Source organism: Trachypithecus francoisi, unplaced genomic scaffold, assembly GCF_009764315.1.
Source record: "Trachypithecus francoisi isolate TF-2019V2 unplaced genomic scaffold, Tfra_2.0 Lachesis_group11, whole genome shotgun sequence".
Classification (NCBI taxonomy): domain Eukaryota; kingdom Metazoa; phylum Chordata; class Mammalia; order Primates; family Cercopithecidae; genus Trachypithecus; species Trachypithecus francoisi.
The window spans coordinates 20,121,397-20,139,763 of record NW_022681456.1 but is presented as its reverse complement, the minus strand read 5'-3'; the positions used below and the strand labels follow the sequence as shown (position 1 = coordinate 20,139,763).

The 18,367-nt window shown below is 45.4% G+C and overlaps 1 protein-coding gene across 1 annotated transcript in view; it reads left to right on the top strand.

Annotated features, from left to right (window-relative positions):
• OAS2 (2'-5'-oligoadenylate synthetase 2) overlaps positions 1-18,096 on the top strand; it is a 31,998-nt gene extending 13,902 nt beyond the window's left edge. The window contains exons 3-11 of the mRNA XM_033220514.1: positions 2,443-2,621; positions 4,687-4,922; positions 5,434-5,578; positions 10,022-10,192; positions 11,981-12,269; positions 13,445-13,632; positions 14,628-14,866; positions 16,003-16,156; positions 17,255-18,096. Coding sequence (XP_033076405.1) covers positions 2,443-2,621; positions 4,687-4,922; positions 5,434-5,578; positions 10,022-10,192; positions 11,981-12,269; positions 13,445-13,632; positions 14,628-14,866; positions 16,003-16,156; positions 17,255-17,365 — 1,712 coding nt within the window. The 3' untranslated portion in view covers positions 17,366-18,096. The remainder of the gene's footprint in view (positions 1-2,442; positions 2,622-4,686; positions 4,923-5,433; positions 5,579-10,021; positions 10,193-11,980; positions 12,270-13,444; positions 13,633-14,627; positions 14,867-16,002; positions 16,157-17,254) is intronic.
• Positions 18,097-18,367: the final 271 nt, after the last annotated feature.

Below are 18,367 nucleotides of genomic sequence, written 5' to 3'. Positions count from 1 at the left end.
GAGTCAAAGGGGGAGACAAGTGCACTCATAAGTCTCACAGGAAAGTCCTGTCCTCCTGTTCCAAGTGCCATGCTGGAAGACCTGGCCAGAGCGCCCTCTACTGGGCTCATCCCATCATGCAAGGATAATGTGAGTGAGAAATAAGGTCTTCCCCATATGTGCTACCCAGAAGCCGCCACTAGATGGTAGTAGAGCTGCACATTCCAAATTATTACACGCTCCCTTTTCTGCAAGGAAACACAGGGTCACTTTCTGAGAAATGCAACCTACAGGGGAATTGGTAACTTGTTTTTCTTTTTTTTTTTAAACTAAATATTAGCCTAACTAATCTGGCCTATTTTTACACCAGGTCCAGGCTAGCTGTCTCCAATTCTGCATCTCTTTCCACTGTTGCGTACCACAACTCTCCCCCTGGGGCCTTTGACCCAAAGCAAGAAGTACCTATTTACTAGACTTGCTGGCATTTCCACTATCCTCATCTGTAAATTAGTAATTGCAATTGCACTTGCCAGAGTTTTGTGAGGCTTGTATGTTTCACTGTACATAAAAGGCTTAGAGTAAACACACCATAAATGTTGGCTATTTATTATCATTATGGAGGAAGATAGGACGTTATTTCTGTCAACCTCCCTGCATGCCAAGTGCCCAGAACCAGGCCTAGGGAGTCAGTAAATATCCATTGGGGTGTATGAAAGGAACAAGCTAGCTGCTTTCTCCTGGTTGCTTATCTAAATGTGTTTGTGGGCCAGGGTGCTGGCTCACATCTGTAATTCCAACACTTTGGAAGGCCGAGATGGGAGGATCACTTGAGGACAGGAGTTCAAGACCAGCCTGGGCAACATAGTAAGATGCTGCCTCAAAAAAAAAAAAAAAAAAGCCAAACATGGTGGCACACGCCTGTAGTCCCAGGTACTCAGAAGGCTGAGGCAAGAGGATCACTTGAGCCTTGAAATATATTTGAGGGTACAGTGAGCTATGATTGTGCCATTGCCGTCCAGCCTGAGTGACAGAGAAGACTCCGTCTCTAAAAGTAAGAATAATGATGAAACAAATCCAGTAGTCTCATAGACCACTTTTTTGTTTGTTTTTGTTTCTGTTGGTTTTTTGGAGGGGAGATGGGGGGCTCTTTTGTTTTGTTTTTTAATGAACATAGAAATTGACCCTTCTGATCTTAAAGCTTGAAACTTACATTTGTTTTATCTAAGTTCCTTCCTCAGAAAAGGAACCTCAGACCTCTCAAAAAGTATCAAAGAACTGAAACTCACCAGTCACTGCATCCAGACAATGGGATGTCAAATCCCTTATTCCTCATGATTACCTCCTCACCCCTCCCTAATTCCCGCTTTCCTACACATAGGTACATTTCTTCCCTGCTGCATAGAACCCTAACTTTAGTCTGTCAGGGAGAAGGATTTGAGACTGATCTCCCATCTCCTCGGCTGCAGCACCTGATTAAAGCCTTCTTCTTGGCAACACTTGTGGTTTCAGTCATTGGCTCTCGGTGTGGTGAGCAGCAGGACCTAGACTGAACCCCTGGTGTTTCAGTATCAGTAATCAATCAATAAATGTGTTTGTTTTATTTTTAATTTTATTTTGAGACAGAGTCTCACTCTGTCACCCAGGCTACAGTGCAGTGGCACAATTATGGCCCAGTGCAACATCCGCCTCTCAGGTTCAAGGAATTCGCATGCCTCAGCCTCCTGAGTAGCTGGGATTACAGGCATGTGCCACCACGCTCAGCTAATTTTTGTATTTTTGTATTTTAGGATTTCATCGTGTTGGCCAGGCTGGTCTCGAACTCCTGGTGATCCACCTGCCTTGCCCTCCCAAAGTGCTGGGATTACAGGCATGAGCCACCGTGCCTGGCTAAATAAATGTGTTTATAAACAGTGGAGTTCAGCTAGCAAGAATGAAAACCCATTGATTAAACCAGCCTCTGTCCCCAGATCTCCACGGCCCTGCTGCCACCTTGCCTGCCTTCTCAAAGTCCCTGTACCCTGACACTCTGAAGTAAAATATTCACTGGATGGACTCAATGACAGAATATATTGCATGTAAAATATAAACTTTCCTTTCTTCCAGATGTATACTAATTATGCCAACACCAACAATTTTTTAAAGAACCCACTTGTTCCCTACTAATTTGGAGAATTCTGTTTCTCATTTATAATTCCATCTCTTATCCCTCCATTAGGTTCTGCTGATCATGTCTTGGGTTAACACCATACCGTTTTCATTACAGTCATTTTAGACTACACTTTATTATCTAATGGGCCAAGTTGCCCTTTCCTATTATGTTATATGTAAAGGTACCAGTCCTCTGACTGATTAAACAAGGATCGTGTGCTGTTAAACTATAACTGACTTTCATTGTAGAGCAACCCTGGCTCTCTGAGACCAGGTTACATAAATACCAAAGTTCCAATTTATCTTTCACACCAGGCTTAAATGATAATCCCAGCCCCTGGATTTATCGAGAGCTCAAAAGATCCTTGGATAAGACAAATGCCAGTCCTGGTGAGTTTGCAATCTGCTTCACTGAACTCCAGCAGAAGTTTTTTGACAACCGTCCCAGAAAACTAAAGGATTTGATCCTCTTGATAAAGCACTGGCATCAACAGGTAATTTTCCAACTGTCTATATATGGTTACCATTCATTTCCTTTCTATCGAGATAATTGACATCCAGTAAAGTGCAACAATCTTAGGTGTACAACTCAATGCATGTTTTGCAATCTTACCAGCAACACCCAAATTAACATAGGAAACATTTCCTGCACCACAGAAGGTGCCTCAAGCCCACTGTCTCCCCAGTAATCCTCCCAAACAAACCCCTATTCTAACATCTGTCACCACCACAGATTAGTTTTGCTTGATTTTAAACAATATAAGTGGGATCATACAATACATACTTTATGTCTGCCTTCTTTTGCTCAACAGTACGTCTGAGAGACTCATTCATGTGGTTGCAGGATCTTGCTCTGTTACCCAGGCTGGAGTGCAGTGGTATGATATTGGCTCACTGCAACCTCTGTCTCCTGGGCTCAAGCAATCCTCCCATCTCAGCCTCCCACGTAGCTGGAACTACAGGAGTGTGCCACCACACCTGGCTAATTTTTGTGTTTTTTGTAGAGATGAGGTTTTGCCATGTTGCCCAGGCTGGTCTTGAACTCCTGGGCTCAAGCTATCTACCCACCTCGGCCTCCCAAAGTGCTGGGATTACAGACATGAGCCACGGCACCCAGCCATAGTAGCACTTTTTTTCACGTTTTGCCATATTCCATTGTATGAATGTAACACACATTTATCCATTCTGCTGCTTTGGGTTATTTTCAAATTGGGGCAATTTTCAAATAGATGATTGGGTCATTTTCAAATTGGGCAATTATGAATTAGGTTACTATGTATATTTTCCTACATGTCTTTTTGTGAATGTAAGCATTCATTTCTCTTGGGCAAATATGTAGCAGCAGAATTGCTGGGCTATCCAGTACACATATATGAATGTTGTGTACATATATGTGTGTAAATATATAAAATATATTGTGGTTTACTTGTTTTTTTGTTTAACCATAGCAAATCTTGCCATATCATTTCCAAAATCTTACCAAATTATACTCCCATCAGCAAGATATAAGTTTCAGGAATATTATCAAACCCAACTGGGGATCTGCCCACCCAGCGCAGCAAAACCAAACACAGACTTTGGGATTGCAGTGAGAGAGTGAGGCATTTATTGCAGGGAGCCATGCAGGGAGAATCAGGCAGCTCATGTTTAAGAGCCAAACTCTCCGATGGCTTACAGGTAAGTGTTTTAAAGGTGAGGGGACAGAGGTTACAGGCAAAGCCATAAATCAACACATGGAGACTGTAGATTGGTTTGACCTAAAAAGGTGGGACGTCTCCAAGCAGGAGGGAGGAGATGGATGGATGGCTCAGGTCACAGGATTCAAAGACTTTCCGATTTGTGATGGGTGAAATGGGCGAAGCTTTATCTAAAAATTTCAGATCAGCAGAAAGGAACGTTAGCTCTGGCTCGTAGGTGTGACCTCCTCCAAGACCCTCAGGAAGAAATTTAGAACAAAGAATGAGGTCAGGGTTCAATCCTCAGTTTCCCCTTATCTGAGGTCTACCTGCCAGTCGATTTGCTTGGTGGGGGCCTGAGTTTCTGAAAATCAACTCAGGGACAGGGACATACTTTAAGATGTTATCTTTAGTTTCTATAGGGAACAAAACATCTTCTGACTCTAGCTTCCTTGGCTACTGTTTTAAGTGACTATTACCTTCTTTTTTTGTTGTTTTTATTTTATTGGGTTTTGTTTGTTTGTTTGTTTTCACTGCTCCTGTAGACCCTGAATACTATATTTTTGCTTATCAAGTTGCTCATTGACTTTTCAAGGCTAGTAAGGTGCCTGGAATTTCCCTCGAAAGAACTCCAGATTTTCCTTTATTTTTATGCTTGTGGGATGGGGGCAGTGGGTGGCCTGCAGGCCCCTAAGAGAGGTCCCTGCTGCATCCCAGTTGTTCCACATCTTTGTCAAGTCTTGGTATTGTCAGTCTGCTGAATTGTAGGTATTCTGGCAAAGGCGAATGACTTCCTGTAGACCTCTGGTTTCTTGATTTCAGATCCCTGACATGGTAAGAATGGGATCCCCAAATGAGCTGCTACCCTTTTCTTCTCCCACAGTGCCAGACAAAAATGAAGGATTTACCCTTGCTGTCTCCGTATGCCCTGGAGTTGCTTACAGTGTATGCCTGGGAACAGGGGTGCAGAAAAGACAACTTTGACATTGCTGAAGGCGTCAGAACCATTCTGGAGCTGATCAAATGCCATGAGCAGCTGTGTGTCTATTGGATGGTCAACTACAACTTGGAAGATGAGACCATCAGGAACATCCTGCTGAACCAGCTCCAATCAGCAAGGTGCCAAGCTTCTCATGCCCTATCCCTGTACCTCATCATTCACATGCCAGGCATACCTCTTTAGAATGAGATCTCAGCCTTGCCCTATCAAGCCAGTGCTGGACCAGAATGGCAGCCACCATGGGTGGGAAGGCAGAGGGGTCTGTCTGAAAGAGGGGAAGTCCAGTCAGTGCTTTTCAAGTTCCAAGCCATAGTCACATTTTGTCCCCTAAACAAACACTGGAGAGACACTTCCTCTTATAGAAGGCAGGAGCTAAGAGAGAAAGGGCAATGGGGGGACAGGAAGAGGAGACCACTTTGTTATTTTATTAATAGAATGTCTCTGTAAAGCAGCAAACACAGGGCCAGAGGGGCTTGATGTTGTAGACAAAATTCCTCAGCAGCTTGGAGGAGCCTCAGGAATCCAAATTCAAGTTGCCAGATTCCCACTCCAGGCCTCTTACCCCAAAACAGATTTTGCCTCCCACAAGCAGCTCAACTGACATTTTTTTTAATCTAATGGAATACATAGGCCAGTAATCTTGGATCCAACCGACCCAACCAATAATGTGAGTGGAGATAAAAGATGCTGGCAATGGCTGAAAAAAGAAGCTCAAACCTGGTTGACTTCTCCCAACCTGGATAATGAGTTACCTGCACCATCTTGGAATGTTCTGGTAAGAGGGTTTTCCAAATGCAGGGTGTTTCATGCTGCAGGAAGGTCTTCCTGACACCTAGGCTAAGTCTTATCTGAGAGTACTCTGTATTAGTTTCCTGTGCTGCTGTTACAAAGTTCCACAAAACAGATAGCTTAAAGCCACAGAAATTTATTCTCTCACCATTCTGGCTATTACAAGTTCAAAATCAGGGTGTTGGCAGAGCCATGCTCTCTGCAGGCCCTAGGGAAGAATTCTTCCAGGCTTTCCGCAGCTTCTGGTGGTTGCCAGCAGTCCTTGGCTTGTGGCTGCATCACTCCAGCTGCTGCCCCTGTGGTCACGTGGCCTTCTCCCTACGTGTCTTCTTATCATCTTCCCTCTGTGCATGTCTGTCTTATTGTATCCTCTTCTTCTAAGAACAACAGTCATACTGAATTAGGGCCCAGCATAATGACCTAATCTTCATGAGATCCCATTTGAAAAGACACTATTTCCAGGTAATGCACATTCATTGATACTATAGTTTGGAACCCCAGCATCTTTTAGGGGGACACAGTTCAACCCATCGCACACCATCAAGGCAATGACTATGAAGTGCAAAATGGAACAAAGAGAAAGGGGGATACCCACAGATGCGAGATCTCAATTAATTTTTGCAAGAGAGAAAGCTGGTGAGCAGGTGGAGACATGAAACAGAGCATTGCTCAGAGAAGGGGTTGGCAGGCAGGCCTGTGGATACCAGGACAGGTTCTGAGCTCCATTCAGGCAGGTGCCGGGGGCAAGAGCTGGAAGTGGGGCCAAAACAAGAGAACCAATTAAGGCACCAGCAGTGAAACAGGTGCACTGGTCTTCCCCCTCCCATCCCCAAAAGGAGAGGTAAATCTATCAACACAAACTCCCCTGCATGCTCAGTGCTTATTAGAGAAAACCCATCAAGAAGAACCTTCCCAGATTAGACCACTGAGCCCTCTCGGCTTTTCTGGGAACCACACTGGGGACAACTGTATTAATTGAGGCCAGTGGGGCCAACCAAATTCCACACTTCACAGACAGATTTATTTATATCCAAGTTATGGGAGGCGGAATCTACATCCCGTTTGCACAGAAATGTGAAGGCTAACTGAGCAACAATCTGCCGTGTCAATGAAGATGTAAATTAGTTTAGCAAACTTCACAGAGGATGGGGAGTCTATGAATGGGGAACTTCCCTAACTGGACCCAGAAGGATCAGGACACTCTGAGCAGTCACCCCTGTGCCCACCCTAACCCCTACTTTCACTGGACCCCTGGTCTTTGCTCCCTGACCCCAATTTTCCTGGCTTCTTCAGACAGATTTTTTCAAAAAGTTATCCCCCCAACCTGACATCTTATTCTGAAGCTTTGAAACATTAAAAAAGTTAGAAAAATGGTTCCGTAAACTCCTGTGAGCCCCTCACATAGATGCACCCATGTGCAACATTTGCTATGTTACAGTTTGTGTGTACACATGTTATTATTGTTGTTGTTATTGTTGTTTTTAATCTTTTTTTTTTTTAAAGAGATGGGGCTACATCTCGCTACATTGGCCAGGCTGGTCTCAAACTCCTGGGCTCAAGTGATCCTCACACCCTGGCCTCCCAAAGTTACGGGATTACAAGTGTGAGCCACCTCGCCTGGCCCATTGTTATAGTTGTTGTTTATACTGAGCCCTTTGAGAGTAGACTGCCAGACATCTCTTTACCCTTAAATACTTTCACAGGGATCTCTGAGAACAAGAATATTCTCTTCAATAACCTCTATGCCATGATCAAATTCAGGAGATTAGGACTCATATGTTATTGTCCCAATACAGCCATTGGGATGATTTTGACAATCATGCCAAGAATGTCCTTCATAGGACATTCTTTTCCAACCCAGAAGCACATGTGGCATTTAGTTCCAAACATCTCCTAAACCATCTTTTGATACTCACTGTGGCTGTTTTTATTCTGCTATCCCATCAACTTCTATTTTGAGAACTGTGAGACCATCCCTGTCTCTACAGTTGTTGAAGACAATTAGGCCCAGGAACCACTGCATAAGGAGGTCTAAACATTGGAGGGCTCATGTACACACACACATGCACACATGTACATGCATACACACACATGCACTCACACACATGCACACACATGCACTCACACCACACACACGTATACACTCACACACCACAAATATTCTGTCCTGTGGAAGGAGCAGTGTTGGCAATGAATTTACCCTCAATAGGCACCATCCTCAGCAACTATGAGGCCAACTTACAACATCTAAGAACAACCAAGGTTGACCTTCAACTTTCAAGCTGAATGCCCTTCCCCACCTCCAGGTGAGCTAGTCCATCTTGTCTGTGTTGCCAGCAAAAGTACAACATTTGTATAGAACACTGAATTAGTTGCCTCTTACTGCTGTTTTTAAAAAATGCCCTAGGCCGGGCGCGGTGGCTCAAGCCTGTAATCCCAGCACTTTGGGAGGCCGAGGTGGGCGGATCACAAGGTCAGGAGATCGAGACCATCCTGGCTAACACGGTGAAACTCCGTCTCTACTAAAAAATACAAAAAACTAGCCAGGCGAGGTGGCGGGCGCCTATAGTCCCAGCTACTCGGGAGGCTGAGGCAGGAGAATGGCGTAAACCTGGGAGGCAGAGCTTGCGGTGAGCTGAGATCCGGCCACTGCACTCCAGCCTGGGCGATAGAGCGAGACTCCGTCTCAAAAAAAAAAAAAAATGCCCTAAACTTAGTGGCTTAAAACACATGAATTTGAGCCAGGCACAGTGGCTCACACCTGTAATCCCAACACTTTGGGAGGCTGAGGGGGGAGGATCGCTTGAGAACAGGAGTTTGAGACCAGCCTGAGCAACATAACAATACCCCGTCTCTACAAAAATAAATAAATAAACTAGCCAGGTGCAGTAGTGTACACCTGTAGTTCCAGCTAGTTGGGAAGCTGAGGCAGGAGGATCACTTGAGCAAGGGCAATCAAGGTTGCAGTGAGCCATGATTGTGCCACTGCATTCAGCCTGGGTGACAGAGCAAGACCCTGTCTCAAAATCACTTTTGCACCAACCAAAAAAAAAAAAACAATATATATGTTTCCTCACCTTTTCAAGCTCCTTGAGGCTGTCCAAATTTCTTGGCCTATGGCCCCTTACTCCTTCTTCAAAGCCAACAGCATAGCATTTTCCAGCCCCTCTCTCGACTTCCAACATCACATCACCTCCTCTAACTCTAACCCTCCTGCCTCCCTCTTATAAGTACCCTTGTCCTTACAAGCACAGTGGCTCATGCCTGTAATCACAGCACTTTGGGAGGCTGAGGTGGGAGGATTGCTTGAGACCGGAAGTTTGAGACCAGCCTGGGGAACCTAGTGAGACTCCCATCTCTAAAAAAAAAAAAAAAAAAATAGCTAGGCGTGGTGGCACAAACCTGTGGTCCCAGCTACTCAGGAGACTAAGGCTGGAGAATCCCTTGAGCCCAGGAATTGGAGACTGCAGTGAGCTATAATGGCACCCCTGCCCTCCAGTTTGGATGACAGAGCGAGACACTGTTTCTGAAAAAACATAGGTTAGAATCATGGGTTGGAAGGCTACCTATTGGGTTCTATGCTCACTACCTAGGTAATGGGATCACTTATACACCAAGCCTCAGCAACATGCAATTTACCCATGTAAAAACCCATGCAAGGTAAAAACCCTTGAACCTAAAGTAAAAGTGGAGAAAAAATATATTAATTAATTCAATTGAAAATTAAAATTAAGAGGGAAAAGACCCTTGTGATGACATCAGGCCAATCCAGGTAATGCAGAATAATCCTCCCATCTCTAGAGCCTTAACCATGTGTGCTTCAGAGGGAGCACAGCTGTGCCAAAACCTGGACTTTGAACTGTTGGCCTCCAGAACTGGAAGAGAAGAAACTTCTGTTGTTTTAAGACATCTAGTTGTGGTCACTTGTTATGGCAACCCTTGGAAACCAACACACCTGCACATGGCGTGTTTAACACAGGCTGATACAATCTTAAGAAAGGAATGGATGTGGTCATCAGCAATCTCCAATACCTACAGCGAATGGGAAAACAGGGAAGGATCAGAGGTGTAATTAAAGCAAAAAGCCACAGGTCATTAGGAAGTGATGCTCAAACTGGGCAAGGAAAAAGGAGTTTGGAGTTAGGAACACGACAGATCTGTCTGGACAAGGATCTAGATCTCTCCTGGAGGAAGGAGGGGCAACTAGGACTGTTTTTGTTTCTGAGGGGGTGGTTTGCGTGCCACCCCAAACTCTCAGGTGTCTTCTTGGGATGTATTCATGTAAGGACAAAAGATAGAAAAGATGCCAGGCCACGAGCTGGAGCGTAGTTGGGAGAGGAAGGGTAGGGGGCCCAGTATAGGCAGGAAAGGAAGCCTCAGATGGACTTACAGGGGCCACTCACACTTGGGGTCTTCCTTCCTTCCCCAGCCAGCACCACTCTTCACGACCCCAGGCCATCTTCTGGATAAGTTCATCAAAGAGTTTCTTCAGCCCAACAAATTCTTCCTAGAGCAGATCGATAGTGCTGTTGACATCATCTGTACATTCCTTAAAGAAAATTGCTTCCGACAATCAACTGCCAAGATCCAGATTGTCCAGGTGAGCACTGGCCTTTCTCATGTCTTGTTGGAATGATGTAACATTGGGCATTCCTGGAAGGGAGCTAAGTGTGCATTGTAGCTCTCCAGGATCCATATACCTTCAGAAACGAGGAAGGGAAGCAGGAGTTAAGGGAACTAGGATACTAGTTTTCAGTGGGGGCTGTGGATAGACTGCCTAGGTCATTAACACAACTTGGATTCTGTATTGTTTTTCTTGGAGCTGCTGGCCATCCTTGGGGCTCTTGGGCGTGGAGACACATCACTCCCGTCTCTGACTCTGTCATCACACCTTTTCTTCTGTGTCCACCTCCTTCTCTTCTTTTCTAAGAACACTTGTCATTGGATTTAGGACGCAGCCTGATCCAGAATGATCTCATCTCCAGATCCTTAACTCAGTTACATCTGCAAGGACCCTTTTTCCAGATAAGGGCACATCCACAGGCCCCCAGAGGATGTATTTTTACAGGTCCACCATTGAACCCACTGCAGATTCTAAGGAGCTTAGAATCTCCTTCTCCTTTGAGTGACTGGATCCCAACTTGCCCCATCAGCTGAGCTAGAGATTCAGAGGCTTCGGTCATCCTTGTCTGTGGCTCAAATGCCATGGGGATGACATGTTCCTCTCTGTTTACTGGTCACAAGACCAGATAAACATGTTCCCATGGTCACAATAGGGAGAGAGAAAAATGTTATTATGTCCGCGTAAACGTCTGCGGTGATGCCAGAACAAATCTGTGCATCTAGAGAGAGGGGCCTTGGAATTGGCACCAGTAGCCCCAGGGCAATGAGTAAACTGTCTCATTGAAGGTCACTGGAGTGAAGGCAGGACTGAGTTTCTGATCAGTGTTAGAATTGTCAAAGCATGTGCTTTCTCCTCTCCTTCCTGAGACCCCGTTCACATGATAGTCAGTGAAAAAGAAAAGGTATATGACACATTAAAGAAGAAAAGAGAGCCATCGGCAGATAAGACATTACTTTCCATCTTCCCGGAGTTGGTTGAAGGTTTCTCTGCTAAGGCCAGAGGAAGGTGACACCTAGAAATTATGAGGAGGGGGCTACAGTCTGGGAGGAGCTGCTGAAGCCCAGCTCTTAAAGACAAAGGTGGGCTGCATGAATGAACGGGACTGGAACAGGGATGAATTGAGGATCTGTGTACAGGAAATAGAACACAACCTTTCCTCACCTCCTTAACCCATGTAATCAGGCATTTAACACCCATGGATAAAATAAAACATTTTTCTCTACAGAAACTAAATGGAGGAGAAGGAGCAGGAAGGGAAGGGAGAAGCCTTAATGGCAGAGACATAAATAGCCCACAAAGCCTAAAATGTCTACTATCTGGCCCTTTGCAGAAAGTTTACCAACCCAGTGATTCCCAGACCTGCAGGAGAAAACACGCATCAAAGAACAGATGAGCACTTTCACCATAATGGTTGCATTCCACTCGATTTGTTTGGTTGCAGGAATCCAAAAAAAGCTAAATATGTCTTTAGGCAAAATCTTTAGGAAATTGACCTGAGAAGCAGGTAACTTGTAACTAGCCCATCAGTTGTTTGTGTATGAAAGGCAGGAGAATAATTGCCTTTGGAACTGTATGATTTAATAACTGCATTATCTATTAGTTTGTAAAACAAAACCCTTTGCTTTGGGCTCAGCCCTCACTGGACCCTAATGCAGAACTTGGCCTTGGAAACCGTGTCAGTTAGCCCAACTGGTGCCAGCCCATGGGGGCAGGGGACTCCTTGGTCTAGGAAATTCTGGATCTCAACCTTCCTTTCTTCCTTAGGGAGGATCAACCGCCAAGGGCACCGCTCTGAAGACTGGCTCTGATGCCGACCTTGTCGTGTTCCATAACTCGCTGAAAAGCTACACCTCCCAAAAACACGAGCAACACAAAATCGTCAAGGAAATCCATGAACAGCTGGAAGCCTTTTGGAGGGAGAAGAAGGAGGAGCTTGAGGTCAGCTTTGAGCCTCCCACGTGGAAGGCTCCCAGGGTGCTGAGCTTCTCTCTGAAATCCAAAGTCCTCAACGAAAGTGTCAGCGTTGATGTGCTTCCTGCATTTAACGCTCTGGGTAAGGCTCCCCAGACCTTAGCTTCTGGAGGAAGAAGATGCTGGATCCTGGAAGTGATGGTGGACAGAGGGTGGAAGGAGAGCCACGGGACTCGATGATGGGCTGTGAAAGCATGTGCTACTCACGGGTTCCTGGCCCCAGCAAGTGGCATGAATCGTGGCAGTAATACTTTACACTTGTATACGATTTTGGTCCCATTTCTTATTTCCAAGCATGGTGGTGCGTGCCTGTAATCCCAGCTACTCGGGGAGGCTAAGGCAGGAGAATTGCTTGAACCCGGGAGACGGAGGTTGCAGTGCGAGATTGCACCACCACACTCCAGCCTGGGTAACAGAGTGAGGCTCTGTCTGAAAACAAACAAACACACACACAAACAAAACAAGTAGTTAGGCTGCGCATAGGGGCTCACACCTGTAATCCCAGTACCTTGGGAGGCCAAGGCAAGAAGACTGCTTGATCCGGGAGTTTGAGACCAGCCTGGGCAACATAGTGAGACTTTGTCCCAAAAATAAATAAAGAAATAAACAAAATTAGCCAGGCATGGTGGTACATGGCACACGCCTATAGTCCCAGATACCCAGGAGGCTGAGGTGGCAGGATTGCTTAAGCCCAGGAGAGTGAGGCTGCAGTGAGCTGTGATCATGCCACTGCACTCCAATCTGGGCAACCGAGCAAAACGCTGTCTCAAAAAAGCAAAAAAAAACAAAAACAAACAAACAAAAAACAAGAAGCAGTGCACCAGATTTAGCCCCAGAGGCCATAGTTCACAAACTCCAGATCAGTGTTGTCCCAAAGATCTTTCTGTGATCATGAAAATGTTCTATATCTGGGTTCTACAACTACTGAGAGCTTGACATGTGGCTACAGCAACTGAGAAACTAAATTTTTAATTTTCATTCCCTTTAATGAATGTGAGTACACATTGGCTGGTGGCTGCTCTGTTAGTGTAAGTCTAGATGATACTTCAATAATACCACTGGCACCCATGTAGACCACATAATTTTTTACATAGCTCATTATTCTGGAGATGCTCCCTATGTCTTAGACATCTTTCAAATACACTAACACTATTCAAAGTAATTTCCCAGAATTAAATCGTATTTGTCAAAAATGTTTTGGAATCTGTTATTGACTGTGCATATTAAAGCAGGCTGTCAATCTCTCCCTCATGGCAGGTCAGCTGAGTTCTGGCTCCACACCCAGCCCTGAGGTTTATGCAGGGCTCCTTGATCTGTATAAATCCTCAGACTTCCCAGGAGGAGAGTTTTCTACCTGTTTCACAGTGCTGCAGCGAAACTTCATTCGCTCCCGGCCCACCAAACTGAAGGATTTAATTCGCCTGGTGAAGCACTGGTACAAAGAGGTAAGGACAGTCCTTGTTCTGACCATGGGGTTATTATTTTTACCAGTAAGCCATGAACATTAAGCCCTGTTGCCCACAATCTCCCATGCTGAGGGCTGAGGCACTTTGGAGAATCTTCCCACTGGGTATCTTTATGACATTCCCATCACTAACCCTATTCATTTGGGTCAGGTGTTGATGGCTTCTGGCCACCAAAGCTGCTACGTGTGATTTACTTTGCCCTCACACTAGCCAAAGAATTCTGCAGGAATCCAAGTGACCTTGCCTACAGAGGGTGGGTGGAAGCTGGGATTTACACGCCCACACGTTGCCAATGGGGCTTTTCTGCTTCCCGGTGCACACACTCTCTCTCAGAAGGCAGGTTGAAGCTGTAGGTGGAACCGGGGCTGCATTTTCTATATTGGTCAGTCTCCCCGCACTTGCACACAAGGTAGCTTCTGAATATTCTCGTGACAGTAAACATCAAGCACAATACCACCTCTTCCTGAGATGCCTCCTCTCTGTGACCAGCTCCCTGAAACGTGAAACCAAGACCAAACTCTGTGGTTTTCATCCTGGAAAATCAGAGAGCTGGCATGGCATGTCAGAAGACTCGGGGCTGTGACATGACCTTGAGTGAGTCACTCCACTTCCCGCAGCCTCAAAGTCTTCATCTAAAATGCAGGTCATGCTGCCTGGGTTGTGGCGAAGATTAGGAATGATGTGGGTAAATACCTGGGCCCATAGTTGGCATGCAGTGGGTTTCTAGTAAACCGTAGCTATATGATTGTCCTAGGAAGGCATATATGGTCAAAAGCACAACAAAGAAACTCAGGTGTGCTGCCTACCAGCTACCAGGTGGACTCCTGTAAGGCTATACAGTTTAGACATCTAAGCTGCAGAGTGTGAGCACACCAGCATGATATCATGACTCAGTTGCCCTGCTGTGATCCCTGTGCGGCTCTCACTGAGCTCCTAGGCTAACCAGTTCATCTGATGTTCCCACTCTTCCCTAGTGTAAAAGGAAACTGAAGCCAAAGGGGTCTTTGCCCCCAAAGTATGCCTTGGAGCTGCTCACCGTCTATGCCTGGGAGCAGGGGAGTGGAGCACCGGATTTTGACACTGCAGAAGGTTTCCGGACAGTCCTGGAGCTGGTCACACAATATCGGCAGCTCTGCATCTTCTGGAAGGTCAATTACAACTTTGAAGATGAGACCGTGAGGAAGTTCCTACTGAGCCAGTTGCAGAAAACCAGGTGCCCTCATCCTAGCCCCATCCTTTTCTTAACCTGACGCCCTTGAACACTGTCTCAGCGACCTGGATTTTCCTCTGCTGGGGTCACGATTCATTCCTTGTGCGAGAGGGGGAAAGTGCTAGCCAACAGAACTTCTCACAGTCTCTGGGGATAAAACCTAGGGAGGCAGGAGAAAATGCTGTTCAGAAAAAATACAGAAGGAAGGTTCAAGATATCAGGTTCCTGAGTTGCTTTCATCTAAGAGGTGTTAGAGTTGGAAGTGTGTCCCTGAGAATTAATGCTATCATTCACGGGCCAATTTATCCTGTAGGGTTTTTATTGGATTAGGGTTTATCTCCTCTTTCAGATCTTCAAGAATAGTAAGAAATTGTATCCATCTGCTTAGGGCCACCAGCAAGGGACAAAAACAACGGAAACCAGAGGAAAGGAAAGAGAAAATAAAGGAGCATTGAAAAAGAATAGAGGAGAAGTAATAGAGAAGGAGACCCCTGCTGGGTTGCCTACCCTGGGTTCTTGGCAACATTATATTTGATTAAATTATGTATCATATTTTAGCTGACATAGCAAGGAGGAGAAATTTAGATTATGCCTTCATTATGCCTTCATAAGTATAGCAATTAACAGCTTTCAAAACACTTTTGGCAAATACGATGTAATTCTAGGAAGTTACTTTGGTTTTGGTTTTTGTTTTTGAAGACAGAGCCTCACTCTGTCACCCAGGCTGGAGTGCAGTGGCACAGTCTCGGCTCACTGCAACCTCTGCCTCCCGGGTTGAAGCTGATTCTCCTGCCTCAGCCTTCCAAGTAGCTGTGACTACGGGTGCACACTACCACGCCCAGCTAATTTTTGTATTTTTAGTAGAGATGGGGTTTCTCCATGTTGGCCAGGATGTTCTCGAACTCCTGGCGCTCAAGTGATTCTGCCACTTCAGCTTCCCAAAGTGCTGGGATTACAGGCATGAGCCACTGCATGCGGCCTCTAGGAAGTTACTTTGAACCCTATTTGTAAATTTTAGTTGCTGACATCTAAGCTGTAAGAACGCATTGCCTTATTGCTGAAAGTATTATAGGATGGACCCCAAATTCTGAAGTCACTGGTTTTTAGAATCTCCTAATGCCTTCTAACCTCTTATTCAGGCCTGTGATCTTGGACCCAGCCGAACCCACTGGCGACGTGGGTGGAGGGGACCGTTGGTGTTGGCATCTTCTGGCAAAAGAAGCAAAGGAATGGTCATACTCTCTCTGCTTCAAGGATGGGACTGGAAACCAAATATCACCCTGGAAAGTGCCGGTGAAAGTCATCTAAAGGAGGCGTTGTCTGGAAATAGCCCTGTAACAGGCTTGAATCAAAGAACTTCTCCTACTGTAGCAACTTGAAATTAACTCAGTCACAAATAACAGGAAACCCAGCTCACAGGAGCTTAAACAAGTGGTCAGCTCCCTAAGCCCCCACTGCAAGTGAACCTCAGGCAGGTAACCCCAGATTCATGCACTGTAGGGTGCTGAGCAGCATCCCTAATCTCTACCCAGTAGAGCCTTCCTCTCCAGCGACAACCAAAATCTTCAGACATTGTTAAACGCTGCCCTGGGTTCACAGATCTTTCTGCCTTTGGCTTTTGGCTCCACCCTCTTTAGCTGTTGATTTGAGTACTCACGGCCCTGAAAGCGGCCACTGTACCTCCAGATGGCAAGTTCACTTTCCAGGAAGGAAGAAGGAAAATATACTCAAAGGTCAAGAACACAGTGATTTTATTAGAAGCTTCATCCAGCAAATTATCTGACATTGCTCAGAAATGTCATGTGGTTACCTATAACTTGAAGGTGGCTACAAAGATGACTGTGGACGTGGGTTGCACTGGCCACCCAAGGATGTCTGCCACACCTCTCGAAAGCCCTCCCTACCTACCAAGATATACCTGGTATATTCTGCCAGGATATCCTTCCTCCAGGTACTTTCTTTAAAGCAGGATTTCTCAACTTTGATACTTCCTTGCATTTAGTGCTACTCTTTGTTTGAAGGCTGTCCTGTGCATTGTAGGATGTTGGCAGCATCTCTGGCCTCTACCCACTAGACACTACCCAGTTGTGACAATTAAAAGTGTCTTAAGACTTTATCATTTGTCTTCTGCCCTAGGGTTCTCAGAACCCTTGCAGTAGAGGAACCCTACACCCCAACCCTGGGTGGAATGTAGGGAATAGGTGGCCAAGCCAACCATGGAGTTAGCTCTAATTATTAAGATCTGCATTATAAATAAGTACCAAAAAATTGTCTCTGGCAATAGTTACCTTCCCAGATACAGGTGCCCCCTTTTTTCCCCCTAACTCTTTTAAGCAATGGTTGTAACTGTTAGGAGACATTGCTCTCCCACATATATGTTTTTCTTTTTAGACAATGCAGACACTAGGAAGTTGTAGAGCTAGGATCCATCCTATTGTCAATGAGATGTTCTCATCCAGAAGCCATAGAATCCTGAACAATAACTCTAGAAGAAACTTCTAGAGGTCATCTGGCAATCACTTTCAAAGACTCGGCTCACCATGAGAAAGAGTCACTCACATCCATTCTTCCCTTGATGGTCCCTACTCCTCCTTCCCTTGCTTCTTGGACTCCTTGAAATCAATCAAGACTGCAAACCCTTTCATAAAGTCTTGCCTTGCTGAACTCCCTCTCTGCAGGCTGCCTGCCTTTAAAAATAGTTGCTCTCATCCACTTTGTGTGCATCATATTTCTGTCAACTTGTATTTTTTCTTGCATATTTTTCCAATTAGCTCCTCCTTTTTCCTTCTAGTCTAAAAAAGGAATCCTTTGTGTCTTCAAAGTAAAGCCCTTTACTTGCCCCTTGGTTCTCATAACTCTGTGATCTTGCTCTCGGAGCTTCCAACTCATCCACGTCCTGTCTGTTTCCTCTGTATATAAAACCCTTCCTGCTCCTGCTGACACAGAGGTCTTCTATGCCAGCATCCAGTCAACCCTTTCATTAGACCTTCAAGCTCTCCAAAGGCTCAGATTATAACGGTTGCCATATATATATGAGGCTGTTGTCTTTTCCTTCTGAACCTGCCTTTCTCCCCCAACCCAGGAGTATCCTCTTGCCAAATCAAAAGACTTTTTCTTTGGGCTTTAGCCTTAAAGATACTTGAAGGTCTCGGTGCTTTAACCTCACATACCCTCACTTAAAGTTTTATCACTGCTGCATATACCAGTTGTGATATAATAAAGAATGTGTCTGGCTTTTGTGCCTAGTTCCTAGCACACAGCTTCAAAAACTCTATTGTTTCCTGATAGGAGTGTCTTTTGCACTCATAACAAGCCCTTTTCACCCATCCCTGGGTTTATGCTAACAAAGTTACCCATGGTGGGCCCTTAGTTTCAAGGGAGGAATTGACCAAGCCAGAAAGACCAAGCACGTGATTAGAGCATTGGAATTTTCAGCCCCATCCCATCCCTGATTTCCAAGGAGGTGATGGGGCTGGAAATTGAGTTCAATTTTAACATGGCCAA